The following is an 18,957-nucleotide window of genomic DNA, read 5'->3' as shown; positions in this document are numbered from 1 at the left end:
TGGATAGTCTCAGATACTTGGGTGCAAATGTGACAAGAAAGGGAGGACTGGGGGTGGAGGTAGAATGTAGATTGAGAGAAGCGAGTAAATGCCTTGGTGGATTAAAAAGTGTAATGAGAAACAGACATCTGGGAAGGGATGCTAAGAGGTTATATGAAGGAGCGATTGTGCCAACAGCATTGTATGGGGCAGAAACATGGAACATGAGAGAGGGAGAGAGGAGTTTTAATGTGCTTGAGATAAATGTCTGAGAAGTATGATAGGGGTTACTAGGCTAGATAGAGTGAGAAATGAGGAGGTGAGGAGGAGAACAGGGGTGGAAAGGGAGCTGGGAGATAGGGTTGATGAAAGAGTATTAGAATGGTTTGGACACATGGAAAGAATGAGTGAAAAAAGATTAGTTAAAAGAAGTGTGGAAGGCGGAGGTGGAAGGAGTGAATATGAGGGGGCATCCTTGGATGAGATGGATGGATGGGGTGAAAGGGGCTTTACAAAAGAGAGGAATGTCTGTAGAGGAAAGACGGGAGAGGACAGAAGGGGTGAATAGAGAAGGGTTGTGTATGGATGAGGCTGTGATGCATGAGGGGGAGTGGGTGGGGGATGAGGGGTGAGGGAGTATGAGAAAAAAATTGACGCAGCCCGAAGGGATTTCTCCCTGTCTTCTCCTTTTCTACATGGGGGGATGGGGGGGGTCATTGAATTTATGAAGCAGCCTTGCTGTGGATGTGCTATGCCTTGCGACACTGCTTCTGACCCAGGGCAGTGGACAGGATGCAAGGATGACCCGTCATCCAGGAGGTGCCAAGATAGGAGGGAGGGAGGAGGGTGGAGGGGAGTGGAATATATGGGAAATGAAATGGGTGGGAGTGATTTCTATGCCTTTTTCTTTTTGGCTACCCCCCCCCCCCTGTAAGGGGAAAAAAAGCCTTTGGTATATGTATGTACAAATGGAAATGAACAACTAGGACAGCTGCAAATTAGACTGCAACTGGGGCAACTACAAACTGGGGTGCAACTAGAGGAAAACTGGCCAAACTGTACTACGAGTCAAACCCAACTGCCTACAACTAAATCAAAACAGTAACCAAGCAAGTGAATGGCTTTAAAGGTCAACTGAGAAGGTTTTCAGAGTTGGTGAATAATTGCTAGATGTATGGCTCAGTCACTTTTTGATAAGATAATGCAAAAATAAATCCTAATTATTATGCAATGTGATAAAAATGCCTATTAAAATATTGGTAGCAGACGTACTTTTCCTTCGCCGACCTTTGCCTGTTCTCATAAGGCTGTGATGTCAAGCTTGATATTTACATTCTGATGCATGCCATGTGCATGCATTGTAAAATGCTGTTCCATGCTGCAGACAACTTGATCGGTGATCTGTCATATTTCGTGAGTTAGCAAGGTTTTATCAAGTGCAGTATTTAGTTTTAAAATGGTTTATCGTGTCACCACAAATTGCAACAGTGATTAAACAAAGCAAACATCAGCACTAGAATCTTATCACAAGGTTGTGTGCTTCTTTGCTGCCAAGTCCCAACACTTTTTTTTTTTTTTATATATAAAGCAATGAAAATAAGGCAAGTACATATGTAACTTCAAGAGATGTGATTTCACTATGGTACTAGGGGGATGAATTCATATTGAAAATGGTAAATGTATGCATGGTGATTGAAAATTATCATCCTTAATTTTCTATTTTCAGACTACTACTTGTTGCCCTTCATTTCAATGAAAATTCATGTAGAAAGCAGAAACAAACAAACAAAATAATAATAAATAAATAAATAAATAAAAATGGAGAGGTGCAATGGGCTATATCTTATCCCAAAGCCAAAACAGATGAGTGGCGAAGGAGAAGGTTGATCTAACATATGGTGAGTGTATGAAGTATTACTTTGCTCCATATTGCATCCAAACTGTGAAACTGCATAGGACTTCCTACTGAAGCAATGTGATAAATTCAAAATACCTAAAAATTTGACATTGTTCTGATAATATGACAAACTAAATGAAATGTATAAAACATAAATCTTCATTTTTTATTTACAGAATATATACAAATTTTACTTGGTGAATTACTGAGGTTGCATTGTGAATATCGGTCATACAAACTTGCAAGAGATGCCAAACTTCAGTCCGCTATGAAAGTTCCTGAACCAGTCTGTTCAAGTATGAAAAACAAGAGAAGTCTGACATCATCCAGAAACAAAGGTCCAGGTTTAATCATCCAACAGGGAATTTTTTTCATATACTAAAGACAAACAGTATTCCGAATATAATTCCAAGAATCTGAACCAAAGTCATAGCTGAAAGGTATTCAAATCCAGTGTAATGTCCATCTGGTGCAGACAATTTTTTCCTAATTTGGTCTGGCACACACTGGACCGGGCAGGCAAGTTCTTTTGCCCAGTTGCAATTACACCACTCCACTAAATTATGATAGGCAAGATGTACAGCCTGAAAGAAATAAAAGCACCAATCTATGATCATTCATTTTGCTGTAAATTCATAAAAATATGCATTTTTAGTCTGCTGAATATATATAATGTTATTTTTCATAATATTTTAAGAATGAATATGGTTTTGTATAAGATGAATACAGGGGAATACACAAATTTCCACTTTCTACAACCTGTGTTTGCTGAATGCTTTACTTTGGCAATTAATCTTGAAATCAGATATGATAAAGCTGACTTAACAATTTCAGCAATACTATTCAAATCAAAAGACCTGGACTTATATGCAAGTGACTCAACAATGGACAGTATGGATGTAACTGAAATACTGTAATGCATGCACATGTACAGGACTACTCACTTATGCAGAGGTTGGTCATTCCCAATCAGCACATTGTCATTGATTCTCTACATTGTCAATTCAAGAGCATATGGATTCAGGTAGACAATGAAAATCCTGGGTGCTGGGTGATGCACTGGAATCAGAGCAACACAAGCTCTCTCTGCCCTTTCACTATAACACAATGTCCACAGCTGCACCTGAAATAGTCAAATTCATGAATTTTAGCAAGGCTATGCAATGGGAAATGGGGGCAGGGGGGGTAGCTACTTTTTCTGCAAACTACAGGTTACCTGGAATAAAGAAGCTGAACAAATGTTAGAAAATTTAATAACAATTTCTTCTGCTTGTTCATAGGCCTATGGCATGAATGCCATAGGACTAACCATGCTAACCTCCTTGCATGAACAGATGAACTATCCATGTGCTTGGTGGTTGTGTGGATGTTTTTCCAACAAAATAAAATCAAAACCAGTGCTGATGGGCATGCTGGGGCCTAGTAGATAGGGCCAGGCCCATCAATGCCTGCTATGTATTAGGCCTACCATTTCATGCCTTCAAACCTTCATCCAACATGTTTGATGACAAACCAAAGAAATCATGTGTCTGGTCTGGTGTGTGGTTGGTGTGCATTTATGTATGTAAAACGTGCATGCAGTAATGCATTCCGACAAACTCACCAGTCCTTATTCCCTGCTCATTTTGGGTGTTCATCCTCTGAAGATTCCTTGCTCTCGACATGTTCTTTACTTGAGTCTTGTTTGGATATCCAAGTTGGTTTGTACATGTATCCTTGTACCGTACCCACACTGGAACACAAGAGGGAATCCAAATCTAATAAAACTTCTTCACTCAATGTGAAATCCCTATTGTGCTGCTCGCTGGCCATGTCCAAGAATGTAAACAACAACTCTGACATCATCAGTTGTCCTAGCAATGGAAAATGTGCTTTTAAGATCATGCTATTTGGATAAGATCAAGACTATAAAATGCTAGAAATGTAGATTTTAGTGTTCTAATTTCTAAGTTATTTTTATTCATGAAATAACAAAAAATAAAGAAATCCAAAATCTTCTTACTTGACCTTTAAATAGATGAGGCGAATACTGTCATCAATGACTAGTTGTTCATATGCATGGACTGCAAACTAATTCACTCTTGAAAGACCTAACAGGCAAAACCAAGGGAATGCCACACTGGACTCTAAGTGTGTAGGCATCACTTGCAACTGTTTTTCTGTTGGCTTAATCCAAGCTGTCAGTAAAGTGAGACCTTTTCATCATACAAATCACACAGGAATGGCTCTCTCCAATGTCCATCCTCATATACCTTGAGAGAGAAGTCTTATGCAAAAAACCAGAATCAAAGAGGTCACATTGGAAAGGCTTCTCTCTTGTGTTTGTCTTCAAAAGCTGTGTGGGATAACCCTTTTGTGAAAAAGCAGAGTCACACAGGTCACACTACAAAACCTCTCCTGTGTGGCTCCTCATATGCTTTGCGAGATAATTCTTTCTTGAGAAAGCTGCATTGCACAGGTCACATTGGAAAGGCTTCTCTCCTGTATGGGTCCTCATATGTTTTGTGAGATTACCCTTTTCTGAGAAAGCAAAATTGCACAGTACACACTGGAAAGGCTTCTCTCCTGTGTGGGTCCTCATGTGCTTTGTAAGCTCACCCTTTTGTGAAAAAGCAGAGTCACACAGGTCACATTGGAAAGGCTTCTCTCCTGTGTGGGTTCTCATATGCTTTGTGAGAGAGCCCTTTTCTGAGAAAACAGAATCACATAGGTCACATTGGAAAGGCTTTTCTCCTGTGTGGGTCCTCATATGGTTTGTGAGAGAAACCTTTTGTGAGAAAGCAGAATTGCACAGGTCACACTGGAAAGGCTTCTCTCCTGTGTGGGTCCTCATGTGCTTTGCAAGAGAATCCTTTCTTGAGAAAGCAGAATCACACAGGTCACATTGGAAAGGCTTCTCTCCTGTGTGGGTCCTCATATGATTTGTGAGAGAACCCTTTCCTGAGAAAATAGAATCACACAGGTCACATTGGAAAGGCTTCTCTCCTGTGTGGGTCCTCATATGCTTTGCGAGATTACCCTTTTCTGAGAAAGCAGAATTGCACAGGTCACACCGGAAAGGCTTCTCTCCTGTGTGGGTCCTCATGTGCCTTGTGAGATCACCCTTTTGTGAAAAAGCAGAATCACACAGGTCACATTGGAAAGGCTTCTCTCCTGTGTGGGTCCTCATATGCTTTGCAAGATTACCCTTTTCTGAGAAAGCAGAATTGCACAGGTCACACTGGAAAGGCTTCTCTCCTGTGTGGGTTCTCATATGCTTTGTGAGATCACCCTTGTGTGAAAAAGCAAAATCACACAGGTCACATTGGAAAGGCTTCTCTCCTGTGTGGGTCCTCATGTGCCTTGTGAGATCACCCTTTAGTGAAAAAGCAGAATCACACAGGTCACATTGGAAAGGCTTCTCTCCTGTGTGGGTTCTCAAATGCTTTGTGAGGTCACCCTTTCTTGAGAAAGGAAAATTGCACAGGTCACACTGGAAAGGCTTCTCTCCTGTGTGGGTCATCATTTGATGCCTTAGATGAATCATCATCTAGCTGTGCCATAGATGTCACACCATATCATCTTCATCACGTGACACATGTTGATTCTATGATAGCTCTTCCAAAGGAATTGCGATAGTTACCCTCTTCCTGGAAAATATGTAATCATAAGATTGACATCTAACTCTTTGAAATTGTGCAATACACTGTAATAGGATTGTGAGTGTTGTGTACACAAACCATTTAATATTCAAGTCCCTTTGTACTTACCATAATGAAACATAAAATAGAAATACTAACAGCTATGGTGCTATTATACATTGCCCTCAATTTTTAAATTAGAAATATGATGAAAACCATCCAATAGCTACATGCATATTCACCCCACCACACAAGAAACACACAAGAAACTAATAAGGAAAATAGAGTCAATAGGTGGTATCAGAAGAAAATTATTGGAATAGATGAAAGACTTCCTGACTGGTAGTAAATGAGAGTAATGATTAGATATAAATTCTCAAATTGGGAAGAAATGAGAAGTGGTGTCCCGCAGGGATACTGGCCTCAATCATATTTGCCATATACATAAATGACATGGATGAAGGAGTAGAGTGTTATATGAGTTTCTTTGCAGACAATGTAAAAATACAAAAGTAAAAACAGAGGAGGATTGCAACTCATTACAACAAGACTTGGACAAGATCTGGAAATGGACTCAAAAGTGGGAAGTGAAATTCAATATCAAGGAAATGTAGTCTAAGGGAATTTAGAAAAAGTAAAATCAGAATATTGAGAGATTATAAAATTGGTGAAGAAGAGGTAAAAAAAAGTAAACTCGGAAAAAGACCTTGGAGTGATGATCAGCAAAGACATGACACCGGACAAGCATATTAACAAAATAGTCAAAGAAACCTACAACTTATTGAGGTCAATAAAAGTGGCATTTATCTATTTGGACAAGGAAAGGATACAAAAAATATTTCAACTACATTAATAAGACCAAAACTTGAGTACACAGCAACACTATGGACACCCAGTACCAAAAAGAATATAAAAAAATTAGAAAGAATACAAAGAGGAACAACAAAACTGGCACCAACTCTTTCCAAAATGACATATGAACAAAGACTGTCCAAACTGGAATTACCAACTCTGGAACAAAGAAGAGAAAGAGGAGACCTATCTATAGAATTATGAAAGGAATGGAAATCTTAGAGAAGAATGATTTATTGAAATGGATGGGACAATGGAAAAACAAGAGGACACAAAGAGAAACTCAAAAAAGACAATTACAGAAGAGATCTGGAAAAAAAAAAAAAAAGCTTCCCACACAGAGTGATAGATACCTGGAACAAATTAGACAAAGAAAAAGTGCATGCAAACATCATTCAAGATTTTAAATAGAAAATTTATGCTGAAAGATACAAAGACAGGTCACCACGAGCATAGCTCCCTTCCCGTATAATACAACTGGGCAAATACAACCAGAATGACTAAAATTTAGCTCAGGCTTTTTCATCATGTCATGAGAATTGGAAGTGGGAAACAGCCCAGAAGGCCATAGCAATCATATTTCAACATAATTCCACAACATTCCACGTCTGGGCTCACAAGACCAAAATCTAAATACGACTAACTCTAGGAAGGTTTATTCAGTTTATCTCATCTGACCCAAATAAGTGATGCATGTCACATCCTTTCAGATACACTGGTAAGTGGTGTACTTGTGTTATTATTTCTGAATGATATAAATGAAATTGTAGAGGAAATTTCCATATTTTTTCTTGGTCACATTAAGTAAAATACCTCTTTGTCTATGAAAAAAAATATTGCATATACATACTAAAACAACTTCAAAAATCATTATGTAATCAGGAAGGAACTGTTACCAGAGGTGCAATGCCAGTAAATGTGAAAATAGCAACAAGACAATGTATAATGTGAGAATTAGTCCTATGACATGTTCAACCTACAGGTCATTTAAACATAGAGGCATTACATACACAAACCCAGTCATCTTCCCGGAAGCCTGTGACTCCCTTATCAATTGTGACACTTGTATGATAATACATTCATGCATATACCAAAGGCTTTTTCCCCTTCACAAGGAAGATAGCCAGAAAACAAAGGCATAAAATCCACTCCCACCCAGTCCATCCCCACATACTCCACTCCCATCCACCATCCTCCTTCCCTCTTATCTTGGCTCCTCCTGGATGACACAGGACATCCACAGCAAGGCCACTTCATTAAATCAGTGACCCTCCTCTGTTCCCTCATGCAGAAATGGAGAAGATGGTTTAGAAATCCCTTCAGGATGTGTCAGTTTATTTTTCACGCATATTCCCTCACCACCATCCTCCACCCACTCCCTTTCATGCATCACATCATCATCCATACATAACCATTCTCCATTCACCCCTATCTTCTGTCTTCTCCCATTCTTCTTCAACAGACATTCCCCTCTTTCCCAATACCCCTGTTACCCCATCCATCCATCTCATCCTTGATCACCCCTTTACATTCACTCCTTCTACCTCTACCTTCCATGCCTCTTTTACTAATCTTTCTTCATTCATTCTTTCCATTTGTCCAAACCATCCCAATACTCTTTCATCAACCCTATCTCCCAAACCTTTTCCACCTCTGTTCTCCTCACCTCCTCATTTCTCACTCTATCCAGCCTAGTAACCCCTATCATATTTCTCAGGCACCTCATCTCAAATACATTCATATTCCTCTCTTATATTCCATGTTTCTGCCCCATAAAGTGCTGTCAGCACAATCACTCCTTCATACAATCTCCTCTTAGCATCCATTCCTACATGTCTATTTCTCATTACACTTTTTAATCCAAGATATCTAATTGCTTCTCTCAATCTACATTCTACCTCCACCTCCACTCCTCCCTTTCCTGCCATATTCACACCCAAGTATCTAAAACTATCCACTTCCTCCAGTCTCTCTTCTTTAATACTCACTTCCAGTCTGCTGCCACTTTCTCCTTTGTACATCTTATCACCTTACTTTTACACACATTTATCTTCAACTGCTTTTTTTGCAATCCTTCCCAAACTTCGTCACTAACTCCCTCAATCCCTCCTCTGATGCTGCCAAAAGTGCAGTGTCATCAGCAAATAACAACTGGCTTATCTCCTACTTTTCTCCATTTTCTTTAACCATCTCCAATCCCAGATCCATTACCCTTGCATTTACCTCTCACACCACCCCATTCATTTATACATTAAACAGCCAAGGCAACATAACACATCCCTGGTGAAATCCCACCTTTATCTAAAACTACTCACTCTTTCCATTTCTGATTTTAACACAAGCTCTACTTCTCTCATAAAAACTCTTGACTGTTCTTAAGGGACTGTGGGAAGTGCTTATAGGTGAACGTGTCATAAAAGTTGTTCAATTTCTTTGGTGAACTTATGTATACTTACTCTATCGGAAAGAGCATCATTGCATACTAAATTGTTTTAGTAACATGTATATATTACGTGTAGTTAATTTTTTCTTTCTTTTTTTTATGATAGTATCTGTAATCATTGAAGTATCCATAGGCATAGGTAATCAGCCTACTATGTAGGAAATAAAAGATTAGAGTCTTGGGAACAACTTCATTAAATTAGATTTTTTCCTACTCTCTTTTATTTATTTTTTTTATGATTTTTTTTTTTTTTTTTTTTTTTTTTGAATAGTAGAAACTTCAGTGAAAATCTGCTATGATAAATTAAAAAAAAAAATTAAGTTACAGTTTCCTTTATTTTTTTCTAATCAAATTAAAGAATTACTCTTTCTCTTTACAAATTCGAAAGAATGAATGAAATCGGACAAAAAGAAACAGAGATTGGCTATTTAAATATAAAAAACATAAACTTTTCAGGAGAGGCATTTAAAGTTTAAAGGAGCGCACCGGCATTTAAAATCCTCCGGCCACATACTCACTCATGACATTGTCTATTTTTTTACGTTTCCGTTTAAAACTTTAAACAAAACAGAACTGGCTATCGAAAATTTGACTTTATTTCAATATACAGAATGTTTTTTCATGCAATGGGGTTGCCAGATGTCACCAATAATTTATCTATTTCATTCTATATATAAGAACAGAAGCGGAATTGAGCTGTAATATTTGGTCGAAGTGTTACAACCATCATAGAGAATCTTTTGAATACCTGTTGGTAGAATAAAAGATAATACGATCGCATGCATGACTGGTAGGCTAACAGATACGCGATAGGGCGACATCCTTTCTCCTTTAGCTTTGAAGAGATACTGAGATCCTTGTGGTGATTGACGATTAGTGTTGGGCAAGTTGCCAGATATCTCCATATATATTAATTATAGTAAACAAAACAGAACTGGGTATCAAAATTTTGACTTTATTTCAATATACAGAATGTTTTTTCATGCAATGGGGTTGCCAGAGGTTGCCAAAAATTTAACTATTTTATTCTATATATAAGAAAAGAAACGGAATTGAGCTGTAATATTTGGCCAAAGTGTTACCACCATCATAGAGAATCTTTTGAAATGTTTAAAATTCGTTAATTTTCCAGAATTTTTCGTGTTTTCGCGCCCTACAGTCCCTTAACAGCTTTCCTCCTATCCCATATATCTCCAATACCTCCTGCAGTGCCTTCCTGTCTACCTTGTCATAAGCCTTTTCCAAATCCATAGAGGCCCAAAAAACATCCTTACCTTTTCCTAAAACTTTCTTACATATATGTCTTCCCACAAAAAATGTGATCAATGCAACCCTTACCTGTCCTAAACCCTCAGTTCCTCTCCTTATCCTCTCAATCAAGACTCCCATAAGCTTTCCCAACTACACTTAACAAACTGATTCCTCTAAAACTACTACACTCACACTTGTCCCTTTTCCCTTGTCAAGTGGAATTATATAAGCACTTCAGTCCTCCAGCATTCTACCCTCTCTTAAACAAACATCAATTAACCTCACCATCATTTTCTTAATGCTTCCCAGTGCAATTACCTTTTCCTTCCTATTCTCCTTCACATTTAGGAACTCCCTAAAATACTCTGCCCATCTTCCTCTTACTGCTGTCTTCCATTATCACCTCTCCATCAGCAACTTTTATCTTTTCTTCTCTACTTGATTTGCCTTCTCTTCCTCTCTTAATTTCTTTCTGAGACATGTTTTTTTTTTACTTTCAAAATTTTCTGTCATATTCTTACCCCATTTCACATCTGCTCTCCTTTGTATTCTTTATGCTCTACTTCTCTTCTCTTTTCTTTGTACCTCTCATATGCTTCTCTTGTCCTATTTTGTAACCAATCTGTGAATGCTCAATTCTTCTCTTCTACAAACTACTTTGTTTCCTCATCCCACCACTCAGTACCCTTCCTTCTATTTCCTCCTGTCCTCCTTGTCCCACACGCCATCTTTGCACACTTTGTGATTCCCTTCTTGAACCATCCCCATTCCTCCTCCACTCCTAGTTCTATTCTATCCTTCACTCCTTCCCACCCCTCTCTTGGCTTTTTGTACTCCTCCTTTTCTTTCTCATTTAAGCAGTTCACTATAAGCACCTACCTACCTTCTGTCCTTTCCCTCTTTCTCCATCTATCCTCCACTCTCAACTACCTTCAACCAAAAAATTATCTGATATTCCACCACTCTCTCCTCTTAGAACATGTACATCCTTAACTCTTTCTACTATTCTCCTGGTTACCACTGCACAGTATCGTTCACTAACGCTCTATCTACCACCCTTCCATCCACCACCCTCTCCCATGTGTACTTATGCTTGACTTTCTTCCTAAACACTGTATTTGCTATCATCAATTGTCTTTCTAGACAAATCTCCACCATTAACTCTCCACTACAATTTTTTCCTGGAACTCCACACTTTCCAACCATTCTGTCTATTGGTTCATTTCCTACCCTAACATTAAGGTCTTCCAATATCACTACATTGACATTTCTCCCCAAATCCTCTATGCAGTCATTTAAATTTATCCAAAAAGCCTCCCTTTCCTCTACACTCTTCTCACTTACAAAAACCTACATTTCCCTTCCCAGTTTCACCTTCATCCACATTAACCTTAAAGAAACCTCCTTTCACTCCATCACACAATTACCTATCTCTTCACTTACTAGTATAGCCACCCCTTCTCTCCCTTGTCCTCTCTTTACTCCTGAGATCCTCCCAACTACAATCCAAAACTCAAATTTGCCCCTCCCTTTCAACTTTTACTTAATGCCAACACATCCATCTTTTTTCTCACAAACATGCTGCCTATCTCATCCTTTTTTTGGCTTTTACTCTCACCTGTACCACATCCATGCACATTAAAAGACCCAAACATTAGGGTACTGGTTGGAAAACTCCCGGACCCTCTTTTGCCTTTATTTTTTTAGGAATGTCCCCTTCCTGGAACTTTTATTTGATATCATTATTATCTTAGTTTAGAAGGTGTCCCTTCCTATTAACATTAATCAATATAAAGTTGGATATTATATGGGTTTTGGTCCCATTTTAGCATTTCTTACCTTGAAGATGACAGCCTAATTGCCAAGATCATTTCATCAAGCAATATAGTTGAGAGCAAGAATAATTACTGTCCCAAACTCTTCCATGATGCTGAGGAACACACTACCAAAGACCACACCCCTACATTTCACTGATTTTTGACATACTATTTGGAAAATAGAGGTAATTTTATCCATGCTGCTATGCATCTAGAGAGACTGGAGTGTTCCTTACAAATAACCTAGAAAACATGGTAAAGATTATCTGAGGTAAGGACTTAACACTGGTCATGATGCTCCTCCCTCTAACTTGCCCTTTAGATGGAATTTTCAAATCCATCACAACACACTCAACATTCAATTACTGCAAAGCACATATCTACAACCAAGACCTACACAAATTCTCAGAAATATCAATTATGCCCTGACAATGTTCACAAAGTGACAGAAACAAGAGAAAATAGTAGCATGCTCATATTTTATGGTTGATATCTCCCTGAGTTAGACAATAGTGGTCCTCTTTCTCTCCCAATAGAAGCTTTCATCAACTGTCTTTTACAGTGTTACCAGTGTTATGAGTTTCACCATGGAAGAAAGAAATGTACAAATGGTCTCTGATGTGGTCATTGCTCTGTCCTTGACTCACACCCTACTCTTGATTGTGAATCAGAACTTCATTGTTTTCATATCAGAAAAGCTCACTTAATACATTCTCAACAATGCAAAGAGTACCGTCTTGAACAAGACATTCTTCAACTGGCTAGTCTTGGTAGTGCCAAGCAAGTACTTCATTTTAGACAGATGGATGGTGAGGCAAAGCCATATGCCTTCTCCTTCCACTCCATCAAATAGAGTTGGGGCACCTTCCCGCCTTTCTCAACCACCAATTGCCCCCCCCCCCCACCATCCCCCACTCCTATGAGAATCCTGCTTTGGCTGTTACAGTCCTTAACAAGTTCTCTATTTTGTAAAATTCACTGTATCATCAACAAATCCCTCCACCTCATCTTTAGCAATGCATTCCATTGCACCTTCAACAAAATCCTCTTCTATACCATCAGCAAAACCCTTAGCAACATCACAGGCTCCCAAAACACAAGCCTATATTGCAGAAGTCCATATTCACACAGATTCCCAATCAAGAACCCATACTAAGGATAGTAAATCAATAGACACATTTTCAACAACAAAATCTGGTATGCAGCAATTCATTACCAGAATTTGTTGCTACACCCTTTAATACCCATCCCTCCAAACCCTTTCTCCCCACAAGAGGACAGAGTCCACCAGGCCAGACTGCAGTGCAGACACCATCCATCCCTTCTAATTTACCACAAGAGGCTTCATGACAGCATTACAGATAATTGTCCAGGATGTAACACTTCACCCCATACTAGACAACACATTATGAAAGACTACACTGTACACAATCATGAATACCAACAACACAAAATACACCATAAAGGATTTGTGGGAAAACCCTGTTCCAGCCGTAGTGTTCCTCAGGGAGATGGGACCGCTTGGTTTGACACTCTAGGGAACAACTAATACCTATCATGATGTAAATAAGCTGTACTCAGCAAAAATAGGTTTCCTGAAGAAACTGTAAATGCTCTGCTTTGTTGTGCAGTACATTGCATCTTCATCAAGTGATTTATTGTACTGCATAAATAATCAATCTTAATCAACATTAATCAAGTTATGTATCTTTCTGATTCCATTACGTGTTATGTAAGTAAACTTTTTACATTATACTCCATTCTATTATCTGTATACAGTATGCAGACACACACACACACACACACACAAGTATAAACAAATGAGGACTGTGACTCATTACAATCAGACCAAGACACAATCTGGAAATGGACTCAAAAGTGGGAGGTGAACTTTAATATCAAGAAGTGTAGCATAATGGAGTTTGGTAGAAGCAAAAACAGAATTTTAAAAAAAATTACAAAATTGGTGAAAATGAAATAAAAAAAGTGTACTCAGAAAGGGACCTTGAAGTGATATTCATCAATGACATGACACCAGACAGACATATAAACAAAATAGTAGGTGAAACATACAACCTACTAAGGTTAATGAAAGTGGCATTTGAATACTTGGATGAAGAAATTATAAAAAAAAATATTAGTCACATTGATTAGACCAAAACTGGAATATGCAGCGACACCATGGACACCCAGTACTAAAAAGAATATAAGGAAACTAGAAAGAATACAGAGAGCAACAACAAAGTTGGCACCAGCTCTTTCCAAATTAACATATGAATAAAGACTATTGAAACTAGAACTACCAACACTAGAGCAAAGAAGAGAAAGAGGTGATCTACTGACTATATATAGAATCATGAAAGGAATGTAAATCCCTGACAGAAAAGATTTACTAAAAAATGACAATGGAAAAACAAGAGGTCAATAAAAGAAACTCAAAAAGGACAACTATAGAAGAGATAGGAAAATGAATAGCTTCCCGTACAGAATGCTGGGTATATGGAATAACTTAGATGAAAAAACAGTGTGTGCAAATACTATTCACGATGTTAAGAATAAACTTGATGCTGAAAGATACAAAGATGGGTCACCATGAGCATTGCTATCTTCCTGTATAATACAACTAGGTAAATACATACACACACCTTGTTGTTATTGCAGAGAAACAACATGTTTTTGTGGGACCGGCAGGGTTTGTATTCGATCCAGTTCTTGGGCAAATAGTTTGATACAATATGAAAAGCAATAAAGAAGAAGGAAGAATAATCAACGAACCAACAAAGAGAGGACTGGAGGAATCCAGGATTGAGTCCCCGTGGGGAGTAATATAAAAAAAGATAAATAAATAAATAAAATAAAATGAATAGATAAATAAATAAAGAATAAATAAAAAAAATTGTCTAAACGATACTCCGAAAACGACCAGCAGGTACATAAGTGATAAGTATTTCTTGGGGTTTAGGAGGCAAGGGGAAACACTGGAGAAAACCATGGACACTGAGAGAGATTTTAGGATTAGCAGAGGAATACAAAACAGAGAAATTAACAACTTAGCAGATGAAGTGATTGATTTAAGATTAGACTACAAAGCTTTGCAACTAGAAGTAACCAACCTACGTACAACGAACAGGTAATACTAAGGGAATTAAAGGAACTAAAAAATGAACTAAGTGTGATAAAAAGAGAAAGTGAAAGAAAGGAAAATGAAGTTAGAAATACAAATGATGAACAATTGAGAGCAGTAACTGAAAAAATGGAAGAATCAATCAAAGAGACTGGTCTAAACGAAATAAAAAAAATCAGTGGAAAAAGGAACACGAAAGTCAAAAACTCTCATTCAAAGAAATAGAACAGCAGCAGCATGTAAAAGAGAATGCAAAGGAGACAGTGATCAAGGTGATCAAAGAAAAGGAAAATGGTCCCGCGACCACGACGACAATGACGGAGGTGTTTACTGCATGAAGGCGTGTGCGTGTGTGTGATAGTTACCACTAAGGACTAGGAAATACAAAAGTCCAAAGTGCTTTTGTGTAATTCACAGCTTCAGGAGATATACAGAAGTGGTACAAATGACTTTGTGCCACTTCCACATCTCCCCTGATTACATGAATTACACAAATGCATTTGGGTATTTTGTTTACTTTTCTTTCCTAGTAACCAGCATATTATTGGCTCACGTGCCAGTTTTGTGATTCATTTGCACACACACACACACATTCCAATAACATGGAAAGTTATTGGAATGGATGAAAGATTTCTTGAATGGGAGAAAAATTAGGGTGGTTCTTAGAGACAAGAACTCGACCTGGGAAGAGATAAGTGGAGTCCCACAAGGTTATGTATTAGTTCCGATAATGTTTGCCATATATATAAATGACATGGGTGAAGGTGTGGAATGTTATATGAGCTTCTTTGCAGATGATAAGACACAACTAAAGAGAGTAAGTGGAGACGAAGACTGTGAATCACTACAGAAAGACCTGGATAAAATTTGGGAAAGGAGTCAAAAGTGTGAAGTGAATTTCCACATCAAGAAATGTAGTATAATGGAATTTGGAAAAAGCAAAAATAGAATATCAGGACAATATGAAATTGGTACAAAGGAAGTTAAAAAAGTGAACTTGGAATAAGGCCTAAGAGTAACTATCAGCAATGACATGGCACCAGACAAATATCGACAAAATAGTCGGAGAAACTTTCAATTTACTAAGATCAATGAAATTGGGCTTTGACTACCTGGGTGAAGAAATGGTAAAGAAAATATTAGTTACATTGATAAGACCAAGATTGGAGTATGCTGCAACACTATGGACATCCAGTACTAAAAAGAACAGAAAGAAATAAGAAAGAATTGAAAGAGCAACAACAAAGATTGCACCAATGCTCTCCAAATTGACATATGAACAGAGATTGGGCAAATTCGAACTACCAACCCTAGAACAAAGAAGAGAAAGAGGAGATCTACTAACCATCTACAGAAATATGAAAGGGATGGAAGTCCTTGATACAGATGATTTACTAATGTGGTATAAAAGAAAAACAAGATAAGATAAAAAAAAAGGATATTTACTGAAGAGATACGAAAAAGAATAGCTTCCCATACAGAATTATAGATATCAGGAACAAATTGAATGAGGAAACAGTGAATGCAAAAAATATACAAGAATTTAAGCTGAAACTGGATGCTGAATGATACAAATGCAGGTCACTATAAGCATAGCTCTTTTCCCATAAAATACAACTAGGCAAATACACACACACACACACATATATATATATATATACACACACACACCAAGGTCTTTTTTCCCCTCATAAAGGAGGTAGCCAAGTCACAAGGCTCACACCCACTCCCAGCCATTTCACCCCCATCCACCATCTTTTCCTCCCTCACATCTTAGCTCATTATGGAAGATGGGTCATCCTTGTATCCCTCCCACTGTTCTTGGTCTGAAGCAATGCAGCAAGACACAGTACATCCAAGGCAAAACCTCTTAACTTAATTGGTGACACCCCTTCTCCATCCCCCCTGATGTGGAAAAAGAGAAGACCTTAGATTGGCCAATCAGGGGACTAGATTTAATTTTAGTGAAAGTCTTACACTACTGGACACACATGGTCGAGGTCAATTGTGGGAGGACACGGAGGACTGACCTACTCAAGCTGAAAGTGATCTGGGCATATAGGTCACATGACCTACATCCATTATCTATGTAAGACTATATAAGGGAAGGTATAACTACTCATATAACAATGCAATGGCTCCTAATTGATATGACGTGGATGTGTGGAGTGAATATCGAGAGAATCTCTACTCACAAGAATATCATAATCAGTGCACACTGAATTCTAAGTGAACTTTATAATTTTTTTATTTTACTACTAAGGAAGACTGAATGGAGACCCATACACTAATAAGAATATAAGAACAACATAAGCAAATAAGTTACACACATTGATAAAAATTATGATACTTGCCAGTCTAACTTTCCTTTTAATTGCTACCAATGTTAATATTAATTTGAGGTAGTTATATATGGAGCTCACAATACTCACAATGATAAGAGCTAGCCAAAAATTGAGTTAAAGTTTGCAGCTGTGAGACTAGTGAATATCTATAATATACCAAAATATTTGCCAGTCTCAATTTTCTAAAAAACGCTACCAACATTACTATCATTTTGTAATACTTACATATGTGTTTTAAAATATTTAATGATAAGAGATAGAGTTAAGAATTTCAGCAGTGGGACATGACCTGACCTAACCTATCCCCTTGGACTTTGTAACTATAAAGATGTCCACTTAAATCAATTTCTTAAATAGCTATTGAAAGTACTATTAGTTTGCAGTACTTGTATCTGGGGTTAAAAACAAACAGAATGATATGAGCTAACCGACTATATGGGTAATTGCTGGTGCCAGACTGGCAACCATCTTCATGAATACCCGCACATTTACCCGTTCAGAATGCCAATTAAACTACCAAACGGTAAGTGAAGCGTAGCAAAATCCTAAAGTATACACACAACGCATTCACTAAGCTACTTCACCATTACATGATTTCACTTACGAACTCAACAAAGGCACACTTGCTTGGCCTGTACAAAAGACAGCCACGAAAACATGCTACTCAAATAGATGAGAGAGTGCTTCGCTGTCCATGACGTCATATGTAAATAAACAATGCCAAGAAAAGAATAATGGAATGCGTAAGTAGATAGTGCCAATGATGAATTGACGGCAGGGAAATTCTTCTTCGGGAAAGCAAAAAATAATGTTAGATATGGAAAACAAGAGAAACAAAAAAGGACAGTGTTTACCAATCTTAGGCGTCAAGACATGGAACAAACTTGATAAAGAATTAACCAAAACAAAAAATCTATCAAATCTAAAATTCAGTCTCATAAACTCACTTATGAAATAATACTAATATAAATTAATCAGTCCAGAAAACCAAATATTACTGCAATAATAAGAATAAAAATCTAATATTCACAACTGAAATAAGGTATTTCTTGGCGCAAAGATGAAATAAGATCATACTTGTTTTCAGGTGTTAATGAATATCGTATTATCTTTTCAACTTTGTAATTGTGAAATGTACATGCATAAAATTCCGATTTTGATCAATTCTGAGCGATTTTTACCTATTTTGATCTTCCTTTCAACTTCATTACTACTGTGTATAATGTGTTTGGCAAATTGCTCTTGCTGCTGCTGTTTCCAATTCTTTCGTTCCAAGTGTATGTGCCGTGGAAGATGCGGATTCTGAACCTGCCAAACAGGATCCTGTCCTACACCGTCCTGTCCTGCACAGCACCCTTCTGAGGACTTCACCTGAACCAACTCAACGATCGACCTAACCAAATACAGATTACAGACGTGCCGCGACAGTTGCTTACACCAAGGCAACAAATGCTCACAAATGGTTGTTACCCACGTGTTACAAATTGCTTTGGTATGCATTTTACACTTTATGGTGCATACCAAGGTATATCACTTTTATTTTACCCGATTTTTCGCCATGCTGAAATAAACATTGAGAAAGGGGACAGGAATAATATGATGTAGATGTGGCATGCTTTGGTGGGCGTT

At 37.9% G+C, this 18,957-nt stretch overlaps 1 protein-coding gene across 5 annotated transcripts; it reads right to left on the bottom strand.

Annotated features, from left to right (window-relative positions):
• Positions 1–2,058: 2,058 nt before the first annotated feature.
• On the bottom strand, positions 2,059–18,012 carry LOC143030591 (uncharacterized). 5 transcript variants are annotated; one of them, XM_076193754.1, is made up of 5 exons: positions 17,933–18,012; positions 3,879–5,505; positions 3,480–3,729; positions 2,821–2,999; positions 2,315–2,460 (listed from the first exon to the last, which is right to left on the bottom strand). In XM_076193754.1, exon 2 carries the CDS (start codon positions 5,403–5,405, stop codon positions 4,260–4,262), a length of 1,146 nt encoding a protein of 381 aa, XP_076049869.1. In that variant the 5' UTR covers positions 5,406–5,505; positions 17,933–18,012; the 3' UTR covers positions 2,315–2,460; positions 2,821–2,999; positions 3,480–3,729; positions 3,879–4,259. The 5 variants fall into 5 exon arrangements, 4 of the variants coding, with proteins under 4 accessions (XP_076049869.1, XP_076049868.1, XP_076049870.1 ...); XM_076193753.1 differs by having other exon boundaries at positions 3,480–3,608; XM_076193755.1 differs by having other exon boundaries at positions 3,480–3,608; positions 3,884–5,505.
• Between the last annotated feature and the right edge of the window lie 945 nt (positions 18,013–18,957).

The sequence above is a fragment of the Oratosquilla oratoria genome, chromosome 12, assembly GCF_046742065.1.
Source record: "Oratosquilla oratoria isolate Oo_2021 chromosome 12, ASM4674206v1, whole genome shotgun sequence".
In the NCBI taxonomy this organism is placed as follows: Eukaryota; Metazoa; Arthropoda; class Malacostraca; order Stomatopoda; family Squillidae; genus Oratosquilla; species Oratosquilla oratoria.
The sequence above is the reverse complement of the archived record's forward strand: the minus strand, read 5'-3'. Positions and strand labels throughout refer to the sequence as shown.

Excerpts from the sequence above, each read along its gene's own strand:
- LOC143030591 (XM_076193754.1), bottom strand. The coding sequence starts at position 5,405 with ATGATGATTCATCTAAGGCATCAAATGATGACCCACACAGGAGAGAAG.